The following is a 13,617-nucleotide window of genomic DNA, read 5'->3' on the forward strand; positions in this document are numbered from 1 at the left end:
TTTGGTAAACAATGGTTAGTTGGTGAACTGCATCACAAAATTTGGATAACTGAATTTCCAGAGATGCCTCTGTTTTGGTTCTCATATTATTTTGAAAAGTGCAAATTTGATAAATTTGCCTTTCAGTATGAACTTAAGTGACCCCCCCCCCCAATCCCTAATCAAGACCGGTTTCTTCTAATGTGCAGCCAAGCACATTTCGCGCAGTGTGTGTGTTTGAAATGTTGTGTGGAATGAAACACATTTCTACACAGCTGGGCCTGGTGCACACCCAGCCCGAGATTCCCCAAGCAAATTTGCCTCAGGCAAACCCAGGTATGATTTCCAAAACCTTCGTTTCCCCAGGATCCAGCAAAGCATTTCCAAGATAGATGAAGGCTGTGGAAGAAAAACACCTTGGCGACTTTAGATCAAGCTTGGCCTGCATGTTCAGCTCCTTCTTAGATACGGTGATTCTGCAGGTGCTGATGGATGCAAAGGGGAGTTAGGTTAAAAAACATGGGAATATAAGTACATTAAAATCCAAGGCCCCTCCAAGGCATGTTTCTAAACTTTCAACACACATCCCTGTCCTTTCACATACGGGAATCTAAATAAATCAGTTATTTGTGTTTGTCTCTTATCTTTTATTGAGTATTTATTACCGTGGATAAAAACAAGTGTATTCCACTGTGACCAAAAAACAACCCCCATTCTCCCAAGAAAACGCAGGCAAGGCACCTGAGGCCCACAAGTCACTTGGGTCAGCTGAGATTAAGGCCACATGAGCAGCATCCATTGAAAGCACTCGGAGGTCCCTTTCACAGTCATGGTGTCCCCCTAATCATCTTGGGAAGGATGTGAAGGGTGCTGAGGGGTGTCCTAGTCCCTTCTCCAGACTTGCCTGGGAAGAGGCATTGATTGTTAAACTACTCTGGAAGTGTAGCTCGATGAGAGGATGTTATGTACTGAGTTGAATAGGATCCAAACTGCAGCAGTCTGATTGGTCCTAGAACAATAGGATCCAAAAGGCAGCAGTCTGATTGGTCCTAGAACAATAGGATTCAGAATGCAGCAGTCTGATTGGTCCTAGAACAATGCAGCACTATGATTGGTTGGCAGGAACCACCCAATCATGCTCCAGATAGAAGTGAATCCACAACCTGATTGGCTTACAGTAGAATTCCGGAATTAGCCAATCATGTGCAGCCCATTGTGTAAATAATGTATATAAAGCAGATACTTTGAGGGGACATTCATTCATTCCTCCTCACCACTATGAGCTGAATAAAGAGCATGAAATCACTTTGCGACTCTGAGTATATTTCAGAGGAATTGATACTACTTGTAAAAAGGTAAAGGACCCCTGACAGTTAAGTCCAGTTGCGAACGACTCTGGCTTTACTGGCCGAGGGAGCTGACGTTTGTCCATAAACAGTTTTTCCAGGTCATGTGGCCAGCATGACTAACCCACTTCTGGCAAAACCAGAGCAGCGCATGGAAACGCCGTTTACCTTCCGGCTGGAGCGATACCTATTTATCTACTTGCACATTGACGTGCTTTCTTACTGCTAGGTGGGCAGGAGCAGGGACCAAGCAATGGGAGCTCACCCCATCGCGGGGATTCGAACCAATGACCTTCCGATCGGCATGCCCAAGGCTCACCGGTTTATACCACAGCGCTACCCACGTACATCTCCCAAAATATTGCTGAGGAATTCACTTAACTGGGGCTCCAGGGAAGTGGCGTTTTCTGCGTCAGTGCAGCCGTAGTCTGGTCCTGGGGGGCCATGTTTCCCTCCCTGCGTGGCCCTTGGTGCCTCTCCCTTCTTGCTAAAAAGCCGCTGACCGCAAGGTTGCTAAAGATGCCTTATGACTGAAGCATGGCAAGATCTTCTTTTCTTGCTAGAAGCCCCTGGCCATAAGCTTGCTAAAGATACCCAATTTCTTCAGAAACATGCAACAACTTGTTTTTCTTACTAAAAAGTCCCTAACCTCGTGATTTCTAAAGAAACAACACCCTATAGAATGTTTAGCCACAGCTATTTTGAAATAGCAATAGCGACCTATGCCCTAACTGCTTTAGTCCTTTAGCCTTGTGACCTTCATAATTAATTTAAAAAAGCATGTTTTATTTTGCGAAAGCAATCTGAAAAGACAACCTATATAATTTCTCACAGCCAGGGAGGAATTTTTCCTGCAGATAAATGGGCTTTTGTTTGTCTCAGAGCAAATGTCACAACTTTGGCAGATGACTGACTGCAGAGGCAGAACAGTGACTGGTAGTGGATGAAAGCCCTCTCCTAATTTCATGTGCCTGCATCATGTCACCTCTTACTTGCCTTTTCTCTAGGGTAAGAAATCCCAAATGCTGCAATCTTTCCTTGGGCGAGTTGCTCCACCCCCTTGTTCATTTTGCTTGCAATGTTTTCTTCCTGGCAAGCATTTTCTTGGCCAGTTTGCTGGCCTTTTTTGACAGTAGCCTTCTTGAGGTGAGGCTGTAAAGACAAATATCTAGAGCCATATCTCTTGCAGAACTCAACACTATCCTGGTCTAATAACGTTTAACCTGATTTTCCTGTTCCCGGTTCTGGTTCTGAACTGCACTTATCAATGAATATCTCCTCTCCCAGCTGTTATTGGAAACATGTATGTCAGCAGAAGCAAATATTTTCTTCGGCCAGTTAGGACCTCCATCCCTCTCATTTTGCCCCTCCTCCTTCCCATTTGTATAAAAGGGGGTATGGGATTCTCCACAGACTTACATGAGGGACACCAGAGCTCTTTCCTCCACGCCCCAGTAAGAGTTTGCCAGCAAATCAGTGAAAAACCAAGATGGTAAGTGGAATGCTTTGGGGATGGTTGGTACACAACTTTTTCTTTAATCTAGATTAGGTTTAAATGGTGGAAAGGGAGATTTGTGTGTGGAGAGGGGGTGTGCAAAGGCATTCAGAATTATGAGGATTGTGTACCTCACTTGCTGAGGCTTTCTCAGACTCCAGGCTTATCTGAAGGCTTATCCACCCTTACTTTTCCTCTGCTATTTCCAGGCACGGTCTGTGCTTTGCAGCAGGGGTAGGCAACCTAAGGCCCAGGGGCAGGATGCAGCCCAATCGCCTTCTCAATCCAGCCCACGTACAGTCCAGGAGTTTTTACATGAGTAGAATGTTTCCTTTTATTTAAAATGCATCTCTGGGTTATTTGTAGGGCATAGTAATTTGTTCATATTTCCCCCCAAAATATAGTCCAGCCCACCACATGCTCTGAGGGACGGTGGGCTGACCCACGGCTGAAAAAGGTTGCTGACCCTGCTCTATAGCTTTAGAGCTCACATTTGGGGATCAAATCCAAAGCCGGGATTGCTTTTGTAATTCTGGAACGGTCCCTCTTAAAAATCCCTCTTAAGTATAAAATGACCCAACTCAGCTACTCAAGTGTAGAAGCTTAATATAGAGGGATTTTTTCAAAGGCCTAGGGTTGAATCCAGTGTGAATCATACCCAGAGTAGATCCATTGAAATTGATGGACAAGACTAACTTACGCACATTAATTTCAGTGGGTCTGCTCTGAGTACAATTTAGTCACATAGAATCCATTTTTTAACAGAACGAGAGGTTCTAGATATAAATATATGATAGCACCATCTTGAATGATTTGTGCATGTGTGTGTCTGTTTTGCAGAAAATTCTCTTGAACCTGACTGCCTTGTCTTTCACACTTGCCTTGTGTCAGGGATTCTGCACGTTCAGCGAGCACAAAGCAGAGATTAAAGATGGTAAGTAAACAGCAACGTAATGTTAATATGTAACCTATTCATGGCCAAATAATTATTTAATGTTTGAAAAATGTGTTCCTGACTAGAGATGAGGGGGAAATGCACCCCATTCATATTTTAGCATACACCTACCAAATCTGCTCTTGCAGAACCAGAACACAGACCAAAATGCAGCTACCTTCAAAATCTACACTTCTCCGGATGTTGTGATGCTGCTCAGAGTCTAAAATGACCTGACGCTGCTCCCGTCTCATCTTCTCATTGATGAGTCCCTGCTTAAGCTCTTACTTTTATTGTGTATTTTGTGTTTCTTATATTGTATTTTTAGATTGTGAACTGCCCTGAGGATGGTATATAAATAGTAATAATATTAACTGTTAGAAATTGAAACGGCCAGATTCCCCATCCACAGGGCACCCCATTCACTCCCACCCTGTTTTAAGCTTGGAACCACCATCTGCAGACACAAGCAGGAGACTGCATGGCCGCAGTATAAGTCACTGTGCTTTGTGCTGAGCAGCAGCTTCTTACTGCATGAGCTGTTTGGGGGCTAATGTTAAATTTCTCTCCCTAGGTAAACCGGTGCTGCCCACTGAGTGTACAGATCCCTATGATGGGAGCAAGCATCCATTCGGCTCTAAGTGGAATACAGCGCAGTGCATGGAATGCACATGTAGTGAAAGGGGAATGGGATGCTGTTCCAGGTAGGCCAAATACCCAGAATGGCACTGGGTCTATAAATCTCTTTCAAATTATTTTGCCCCGTTCTCTTTGGAAGATCTTCTGCTCAATAAACATTCAGGGACGGAATTAGCTGAAGACAGGTGTCCCAATAAATCTATACCTTTGAAGATAGGTTGCATAAAATTATTGCCTACATTTCCTTGAACCAAACAGTGAATTGATTGATTAATTCAGATATTTATAGACTTTATAGAAAGCAGACTCATGAAATTTGATCTGGAACAAGCACTGAGCATGTCCAGAGTGCCTTTCCAATCATCCGACGACCAGGCATTCGCTGTGTGGAAGCTTGGACTTTGGGATCTCCCTGAGTCCCAGATCCTCTCATCTGGAGACCACCTAGGAGCTGGTGCTGGGGAGAGGGACCCCGATGCACCCAATGGAAGAGGACCCCTCCTCTTTCCTGCACCTTCCTGTCTCCTTCTGTCTCCCTCCTGGCTGGCCTCTTGGTTTCGCACCAACATTTTGCTACACCCTTTTTTGTGCATGGATACTGCCCTCAACCACCGCAAACATAGTGGGGGGTGGAGGAGGTCATCGTACAGCAACATGCAATGGCATATTGTGCAAAACATTCAGCTTGGATTCCCCAGGAGAATTTGGCCTCAGGGGAAATGTTTTCCAAGGGCTTGGTTTTCCCTGGATGGAGCAAACATCTTGCAAAACTGTTTTTCTGCCAGGTAGTTCCAATCATTCTTGGCATGTCCTAAGCGAGCAGGAGAAAGGAGCGCTCCTCTACAAGATCTCCATAAGCTCAGGGAAGCCTAAGTTTACACATTGTTCTTCTTCTTTTTAGGTACGGTGGTACTGTTGATATTCCGGGATGTAAAGCAGTGGTAAATCCAAACACATGTAAATATGAGTTCTATAAACTGGATGATCCCTCCAAACCCTGTCCCTGAGCTTTACAAATCCCACCCAAATTCCCTTCATGTAAGAGAATCTGAATAAATCAGTCATATATGCATTTTGGTGTGTATCTGTTGTCTTTGCTTGATATCACTCCTTGCAGAATTTGGTACATATCATAATGAAAGTGATGGACATGCCTATCTCAGCTATCAGCAGCTATTTAGATACTAATGGATTATTAACTATTGCTTAATTTGAAATAAGTTGTTTATTTTAAAGTTATTGTGACTTTTTTTGTATTGGATCAGATACAAGTCACTCACCAATCACAATTCTGACTTGGCTGAACCCCCTGACAGACAGGAGTGGCCAGGCTGGCTCATATGACAGAAGTTGCTTAGAACATGCACATTGTGCTTCATAACTTTCTCCCTAGAAGGGTTAGAGACTCATCTTTTAAAATTTATTTTTATTATATTTGTATACTGCCCTCCACCCAAAGATCTCACGGCGGTTGACAGCATAAAAATACAAAATAAAATGCAAAATACCTACTAAAAACAGGAGGAGAAAAAGAAAAGGAAAAAGGAAACTACCTCTCCCACCCACTGGACCTTTTGGGAAGGAGGCACATGAAGAAGGGCCTCAGAAGATGATTGTAGGGTCCGGGGAGTGTCTTGCTTTGGGGGGTCAAATCCCTCCCACAGTGGCAGCCAAGAGGCAGAGAAAGGATGAAAGTTCTTAAAAGAACTGGCAGATGTGATCTCAGAACCACTGGCAGTCATCTTTGAGAATTCCTGGAGAACAGGCGAAGTCCCAGCAGACTGGAGGAGGGCAAATGTTGTCCCTATTTTCAAAAAGGGGGAAAGAGAGGACCCAAATAATTACCGCCCAGTCAGTCTGACATCAATACCAGGGAAGATTCTGGAGCAGATCATTAAGCAAACAGTCTATGAGCACCTAGAAAGGAATGCTGTGATCACCAATAGTCAGCATGGATTTCTGAAAAATAAGCCATGTCAGACTAACCTGATCTCGTTTTTTGTTTTTTTTTGTTTTTTTTAAATGATTTTTATTAAGATTTCAGTAAAAGATTAAACAGAAAAACATAAAAAAGAAATACACAAATACACAATACATAATCCACAGAAGAAGAAAAAAAAACACAGAGAACAAAAAACGAAAAAAGAAACAGAACAATTAAAAACAATATCACCTTTTCATTTCCGTTTTTAAATTTACTTATTTTCTGGACCTCCTCATACCTCCCTCTTTTGTATTCCAGTCCAAATTGTTTGTCCAGCAATTTCTTTTCCACTTTTTTAATCCCAATCTTTAATCTTAATGTAATATAGCATTAAAATTTTACCTCTTAAATACCAAATTTCCATTTCCTTAAACTTCTTTAATCCTAATCTTTAATCTTAGTCTATCTATAACTTTAAATCCTGTACAGCTGGAAACCACTTATTTTCAATCCAACATCACTCTAGCATTCTTTAATTTTGCAGTGTTTCTGTAGATAATCTTTGAATTTCTTCCAATCTTCCTCCACCGACTCTTCTCCCTGGTCACGGATTCTACCAGTCATTTCCGCCAGTTCCATATAGTCCATCAGTTTCATCTGCCATTCCTCCAGCGTGGGAAGTTCTTGTGTCTTCCAATACTTTGCGATGAGTATTCTTGCTGCTGTTGTTGCATACATAAAGAAAGTTCTATCCCTTTTTATCACCATTTGGCCGACCATGCCCAGAAGAAAGGCCTCAGGTTTCTTAGGGAAGGTATATTTGAATACCCTTTTTAATTCATTATATATCATTTCCCAGAAAGTCTTAATCTTTGGGCACGTCCACCAAAGGTGAAAAAATGTACCTTCAGTTTCTTTACATTTCCAACATTTATTATCGGGCAAATGATAGATTTTTGCAAGCTTGACTGGGGTTATGTACCACCTGTATATCATTTTCATAATATTCTCTCTTAAGGCATTACATGCCGTAAATTTCATACCTGTGGTCCACAACTGTTCCCAGTCAGCAAACATAATGTTATGTCCAACGTCTTGTGCCCATTTAATCATAGCCGATTTTACCGTTTCATCCTGAGTGTTCCATTTCAGCAGCAAGTTGTACATTCTTGACAAATTCTTAGTTTTGGGTTCTAACAGTTCAGTTTCTAATTTTGATTTTTCCACCTGGAAGCCAATTTTCTTGTCCAATTTAAATGTCTCCATTATCTGAAAATAATGAAGCCAGTCTCGCACTTTGTTTTTTAGTTTTTCAAAACTCTGCAATTTCAGTCTATCTCCATCTTGTTCCAAAATTTCCCAATAATTCGGCCATTTGACCTCCATATTGAGCTTTTTCAAGGCTTTCGCTTCCATTGGTGACAGCCACCTTGGGGCTGATCTCGTTTTTTGACAGAATTACAAGCCTGGTAGATGAAGGGAACGCAGTGGATGTAGCCTACCTTGATTTCAGCAAGGCATTTGACAAGGTGCCCCATGATATTCTTGTAAAGAAGCTGGTAAAATGCGGTCTTGACTATGCTACCACTCAGTGGATTTGTAACTGGCTGACTGACCGAACCCAAAGGGTGCTCATCAATGGTTCCTCTTCATCCTGGAGAAGAGTGACTAGTGGGGTGCCACAGGGTTCTGTCTTGGGCCCGGTCTTATTCAACATCTTTATCAACGACTTGGATGATGGACTCAAGGGCATCCTGATCAAATTTGCAGATGACACCAAATTGGGAGGGGTGGCTAACACCCCAGAGGACAGGATCACACTTCAAAACGACCTTGACAGATTAGAGAACTGGGCCAAAACAAACAAGATGAATTTTAACAGGGAGAAATGTAAAGTATTGCACTTGGACAAAAAAAATGAGAGGCACAAATACAAGATGGGTGACACCTGGCTTGAGAGCAGTACATGTGAAAAGGATCTAGGAGTCTTGGTTGACCACAAACTTGACATGAGCCAACAGTGTGATGCGGCAGCTAAAAAAGCCAATGCAATTCTGGGCTGTATCAATAGGAGTATAGCATCTAGATCAAGGGAAGTAATAGTGCCACTGTATTCTGCTCTGGTCAGACCTCACCTGGAGTACTGTGTCCAGTTCTGGGCACCACAGTTCAAGAAGGACACTGACAAACTGGAACGTGTCTAGAGGAGGGCAACCAAAATGGTCAAAGGCCTGGAAACGATGCCTTATGAGGAACGGCTAAGGGAGCTGGGCATGTTTAGCCTGGAGAAGAGGAGGTTAAGGGGTGATATGATAGCCATGTTCAAATATATAAAAGGATGTCACATAGAGGAGGGAGAAAGGTTGTTTTCTGCTGCTCCAGAGAAGCGGACACGGAGCAATGGATCCAAACTACAAGAAAGAAGATTCCACCTAAACATTAGGAAGAACTTCCTGACAGTAAGAGCTGTTCGACAGTGGAATTTGCTGCCAAGGAGTGTGGTGGAGTCTCCTTCTTTGGAGGTCTTTAAGCAGAGGCTTGACAACCATATGTCAGGAGTGCTCTGATGGTGTTTTCTGCTTGGCAGGGGGTTGGACTCGATGGCCCTTGTGGTCTCTTCCAACTCTATGATTCTATGATTATTACCAAGCAATTTATTCAGTAATTCACAAAGCGTGACAAAGGAATGCAGTCTTCCCTAAATAAAGGCATTGCTCCAAGTAAAGTCCCCTCCCCTCCAGGTCTCCCCTATTCTACGTCACTCCTGCATCGGCTGATTTGAGCTGTCTGCCTCTGTGCTCTCTGTTCTGCTACCCTCAATGCCCACCTGGCCACAGAAGGGGGCTGGCCAGGAATCCTTTCCAAGGACACGGAGTCTGTCAGCTGTCTCTCCCCTGGTGCTGCTGCTTCTTCTGCTCTTCCTCTCCCAATATTTCCCAGCTTCTGCCCTCTGCAGCCTCTCGGTTATGCCCTTCTGCAAACCACTGTTCTTCATTGGCTTCCCGATAGATATGCTATTTCCACTAATATATTCATTTTTAAGCACATTTTTACCCACTTCATGTATTTTGGTAAACAATGGTTAGTTGGTGAACTGCATCACAAAATTTGGATAACTGAATTTCCAGAGATGCCTCTGTTTTGGTTCTCATATTATTTTGAAAAGTGCAAATTTGATAAATTTGCCTTTCAGTATGAACTTAAGTGACCCCCGCCCCAATCCCTAATCAAGACCGGTTTCTTCTAATGTGCAGCCAAGCACATTTCGCGCAGTGTGTGTGTTTGAAATGTTGTGTGGAATGAAACACATTTTTACACAGCTGGGCCTGGTGCACACCCAGCCCGAGATTCCCCAAGCAAATTTGCCTCAGGCAAACCCAGGTATGATTTCCAAAACCTTCGTTTCCCCAGGATCCAGCAAAGCATTTCCAAGATAGATGAAGGCTGTGGAAGAAAAACACCTTGGCGACTTTAGATCAAGCTTGGCCTGCATGTTCAGCTCCTTCTTAGATACGGTGATTCTGCAGGTGCTGATGGATGCAAAGGGGAGTTAGGTTAAAAAACATGGGAATATAAGTACATTAAAATCCAAGGCCCCTCCAAGGCATGTTTCTAAGCTTTCAACACACATCCCTGTCCTTTCACATACGGGAATCTAAATAAATCAGTTATTTGTGTGTGTCTCTTATCTTTTGTTGAGTATTTATTATCATGGATAAAAACAAGTACCGTATTTTTTGCTCTATAAGACTCACTTTTTCCCTCCTAAAAAGTAAGAGGAAATGTGTGTGCATCTTATGGAGCAAATGCAGGCTGCACACCTATCCCAGAAGCCAGAACAGCAGCGATCCCTCTTGCTGTTCTGGCTTCTGAGATTCAGAATATTTTTTTTCTTGTTTTCCTCCTACAAATATTAGGTCCGTCTTATGGTCTGGTGCGTCGTATAGAGTGAAAAATACGGAATATTCCACTGTGACCAAACAACTACCCCCATTCTCCCAAGAAAACGCAGGCAAGGCACCTGAGGCCCACAAGTCACTTGGGTCAGCTGAGATTAAGGCCACATGAGCAGCATCCATTGAAAGCACTCAGAGGTCCCTTTCACAGTCATGGTGTTCCCCAAATCATCTTGGGAAGGATGTTAAGGGTGCTGAGGGGTGTCCTAGTCCCTTCTCCAGACTTGCCTGGGAAGAGGCATTGATTGTTAAACTACTCTGGAAGTGTAGCTCGCTGAGAGGAATTGACACTACTTGTAAAAAGGTAAAGGACCCCTGACAGTTAAGTCCAGTTGCGAACGACTCTGGCTTTACTGGCCGAGGGAGCTGACGTTTGTCCACAAACAGTTTTTCAGGGTCATGTGGCCAGCATAACTAAGCCACTTCTGGTGAAACAAGAGCAGCGCAGGGAAAGGCCGTTTACCTTTCCGCTGGAGCGATACCTATTTATCTACTTGCACATTGACGTGCTTTCGAACTGCTAGGTGGGCAGGAGCAGGGACCAAGCAATGGGAGCTCACCCCGTCGTGGGGATTCGAACCACTGACCTTCCGATCGGCAAGCCCAAGGCTCACTGGCTTACACCACAGCGCTACCCACGTACATCTCCCAAAATATTGCTGAGGAATTCACTTAACTGGAGCTCCAGGGAAGTGGCGTTTTCTGCCTCAGTGCAGCCGTAGTCTGGTCCTGGGGGTCCATGTTTCCCTCCCTGCGTGGCCCTTGGTGCCTCTCCCTTCTTGCTAAAAAGCCGCTGACCGCAAGGTTGCTAAAGATGCCTTATGACTGAAGCATGGCAAGATCTTCTTTTCTTGCTAGAAGCCCCTGGCCATAAGCTTGCTAAAGATACCCAATTTCTTCAGAAACATGCAACAACTTGTTTTTCTTACTAAAAAGTCCCTAACCTCGTGATTTCTAAAGAAACAACACCCTATAGAATGTTTAGCCACAGCTATTTTGAAATAGCAATAGCAACCTATGCCCTAACTGCTTTAGTCCTTTAGCCTTGTGACCTTCATAATTAATTTAAAAAAGCATGTTTTATTTTGCGAAAGCAATCTGAAAAGACAACCTATATAATTTCTCACAGCCAGGGAGGAATTTTTCCTGCAGATAAATGGGCTTTTGTTTGTCTCAGAGCAAATGTCACAACTTTGGCAGATGACTGACTGCAGAGGCAGAACAGTGACTGGTAGTGGATGAAAGCCCTCTCCTAATTTCATGTGCCTGCATCATGTCACCTCTTACTTGCCTTTTCTCTAGGGTAAGAAATCCCAAATGCTGCAATCTTTCCTTGGGCGAGTTGCTCCACCCCCTTGTTCATTTTGCTTGCAATGTTTTCTTCCTGGCAAGCATTTTCTTGGCCAGTTTGCTGGCCTTTTTTGACAGTAGCCTTCTTGAGGTGAGGCTGTAAAGACAAATATCTAGAGCCATATCTCTTGCAGAACTCAACACTATCCTGGTCTAATAACGTTTAACCTGATTTTCCTGTTCCCGGTTCTGGTTCTGAACTGCACTTATCAATGAATATCTCCTCTCCCAGCTGTTATTGGAAACATGTATGTCAGCAGAAGCAAATATTTTCTTCGGCCAGTTAGGACCTCCATCCCTCTCATTTTGCCCCTCCTCCTTCCCATTTGTATAAAAGGGGGTATGGGATACTCCACAGACTTACATGAGGGACACCAGAGCTCTTTCCTCCACGCCCCAGTAAGAGTTTGCCAGCAAATCAGTGAAAAACCAAGATGGTAAGTGGAATGCTTTGGGGATGGTTGGTACACAACTTTTTCTTTAATCTAGATTAGGTTTAAATGGTGGAAAGGGAGATTTGTGTGTGGAGAGGGGGTGTGCAAAGGCATTCAGAATTATGAGGATTGTGTACCTCACTTGCTGAGGCTTTCTCAGACTCCAGGCTTATCTGAAGGCTTATCCACCCTTACTTTTCCTCTGCTATTTCCAGGCACGGTCTGTGCTTTGCAGCAGGGGTAGGCAACCTAAGGCCCAGGGGCAGGATGCAGCCCAATCGCCTTCTCAATCCAGCCCACGTACAGTCCAGGAGTTTTTACATGAGTAGAATGTTTCCTTTTATTTAAAATGCATCTCTGGGTTATTTGTAGGGCATAGTAATTTGTTCATATTTCCCCCCAAAATATAGTCCAGCCCACCACATGCTCTGAGGGACGGTGGGCTGACCCACGGCTGAAAAAGGTTGCTGACCCTGCTCTATAGCTTTAGAGCTCACATTTGGGGATCAAATCCAAAGCCGGGATTGCTTTTGTAATTCTGGAACGGTCCCTCTTAAAAATCCCTCTTAAGTATAAAATGACCCAACTCAGCTACTCAAGTGTAGAAGCTTAATATAGAGGGATTTTTTCAAAGGCCTAGGGTTGAATCCAGTGCGAATCATACCCAGAGTAGATCCATTGAAATTGATGGACAAGACTAACTAAGGCACATTAATTTCAGTGGCTCTGGTCTTACCAAAAATTAGTCACATACAATCTAATTTTAAACAGAACGAGAGGTTCTACAAATAAATATATGATAACACCATCTTGAACAATTTGTGTGTCTGTTTTGCAGAAAATTCTCTTGAGCCTGACTGCCTTGTCTTTCACACTTGCCTTGTGTCAGGGATTCTGCACGTTCAGTGAGCACAAAGCAGAGATTAAAGATGGTAAGTTAATAACAGCAGCAGCAACAACAGCAGCAGCAGCAACAACAACAAATGATGTTGTCAAGCAGCCTATTCATTTAGCCAAATCAGTATTTAATGTTTGGGAAATGTGTTCCTGACTAGAGATTTTTTAGCATACACCTACCAAATCTGCTCTTGCAGAACCAGAACACAGACCAAAATGCAGCTACCTTCAAAATCTACACTTCTTTGGATGTTGTGATGCTGCTCAGAGTCTAAAATGACCTGTCACTGCTCCCGTCTCATCTTCTCATTGATGAGTCCCTGCTTAAGCTCTTACTTTAATTATGTATTTTGTGTTTTTTAGGTTGTGAACTGCCCTGAGGATGGTATATAAATAGTAATAATAATAACTGGTAGAAATTGAAATGGCCAGATTCCCCATCCACAGGGCACCCCATTCACTCCCACCCTGTTTTAAGCTTGGAACCACCATCTGCAGACGCAAGCAGGAGACTGCATGGCCGCAGTATAAGCAAGACAGACGTCCAGGGTCACTACCTTTCTTGTCAGCAACCAGGACATGCAAGAGTAAAGGTGGCAAAGCTTCCCATTCCACTCCACTCCATGTCAGGAATCGCTTTACCTATTACATTTTCACTTATCA

General features: G+C 43.4%; 1 protein-coding gene across 1 annotated transcript; it reads left to right on the plus strand.

Annotated features, from left to right (window-relative positions):
* The first annotated feature begins 2,681 nt into the window (after nt 1-2,681).
* Nucleotides 2,682-5,465, plus strand: LOC308482479 (small serum protein 2-like). The gene is made up of 4 exons (XM_081015578.1): nt 2,682-2,817; nt 3,661-3,754; nt 4,329-4,458; nt 5,295-5,465. The coding sequence occupies exons 1-4, from the start codon at nt 2,815-2,817 to the stop codon at nt 5,398-5,400; spliced, it is 333 nt and encodes a 110-aa protein (XP_080871704.1). The 5' UTR covers nt 2,682-2,814; the 3' UTR covers nt 5,401-5,465.
* The last annotated feature ends 8,152 nt before the right edge of the window (nt 5,466-13,617 follow it).

The sequence above is a fragment of the Podarcis pityusensis genome (genome assembly GCF_964106645.2).
Source record: "Podarcis pityusensis genome assembly, chromosome: 8".
Classification (NCBI taxonomy): Eukaryota; Metazoa; Chordata; class Lepidosauria; order Squamata; family Lacertidae; genus Podarcis; species Podarcis pityusensis.

What these genes read in the sequence shown, in the direction of transcription:
- LOC308482479 (XM_081015578.1), top strand. An exon ending in CAAAGCAGAGATTAAAGATG is followed by an intron (nt 3,755 to 4,328) that starts GTAAGTAAACAG and finishes TTCTCTCCCTAG; the next exon opens with GTAAACCGGTGCTGCCCACT. An exon ending in GGAATGGGATGCTGTTCCAG is followed by an intron (nt 4,459 to 5,294) that starts GTAGGCCAAATA and finishes TCTTCTTTTTAG; the next exon opens with GTACGGTGGTACTGTTGATA.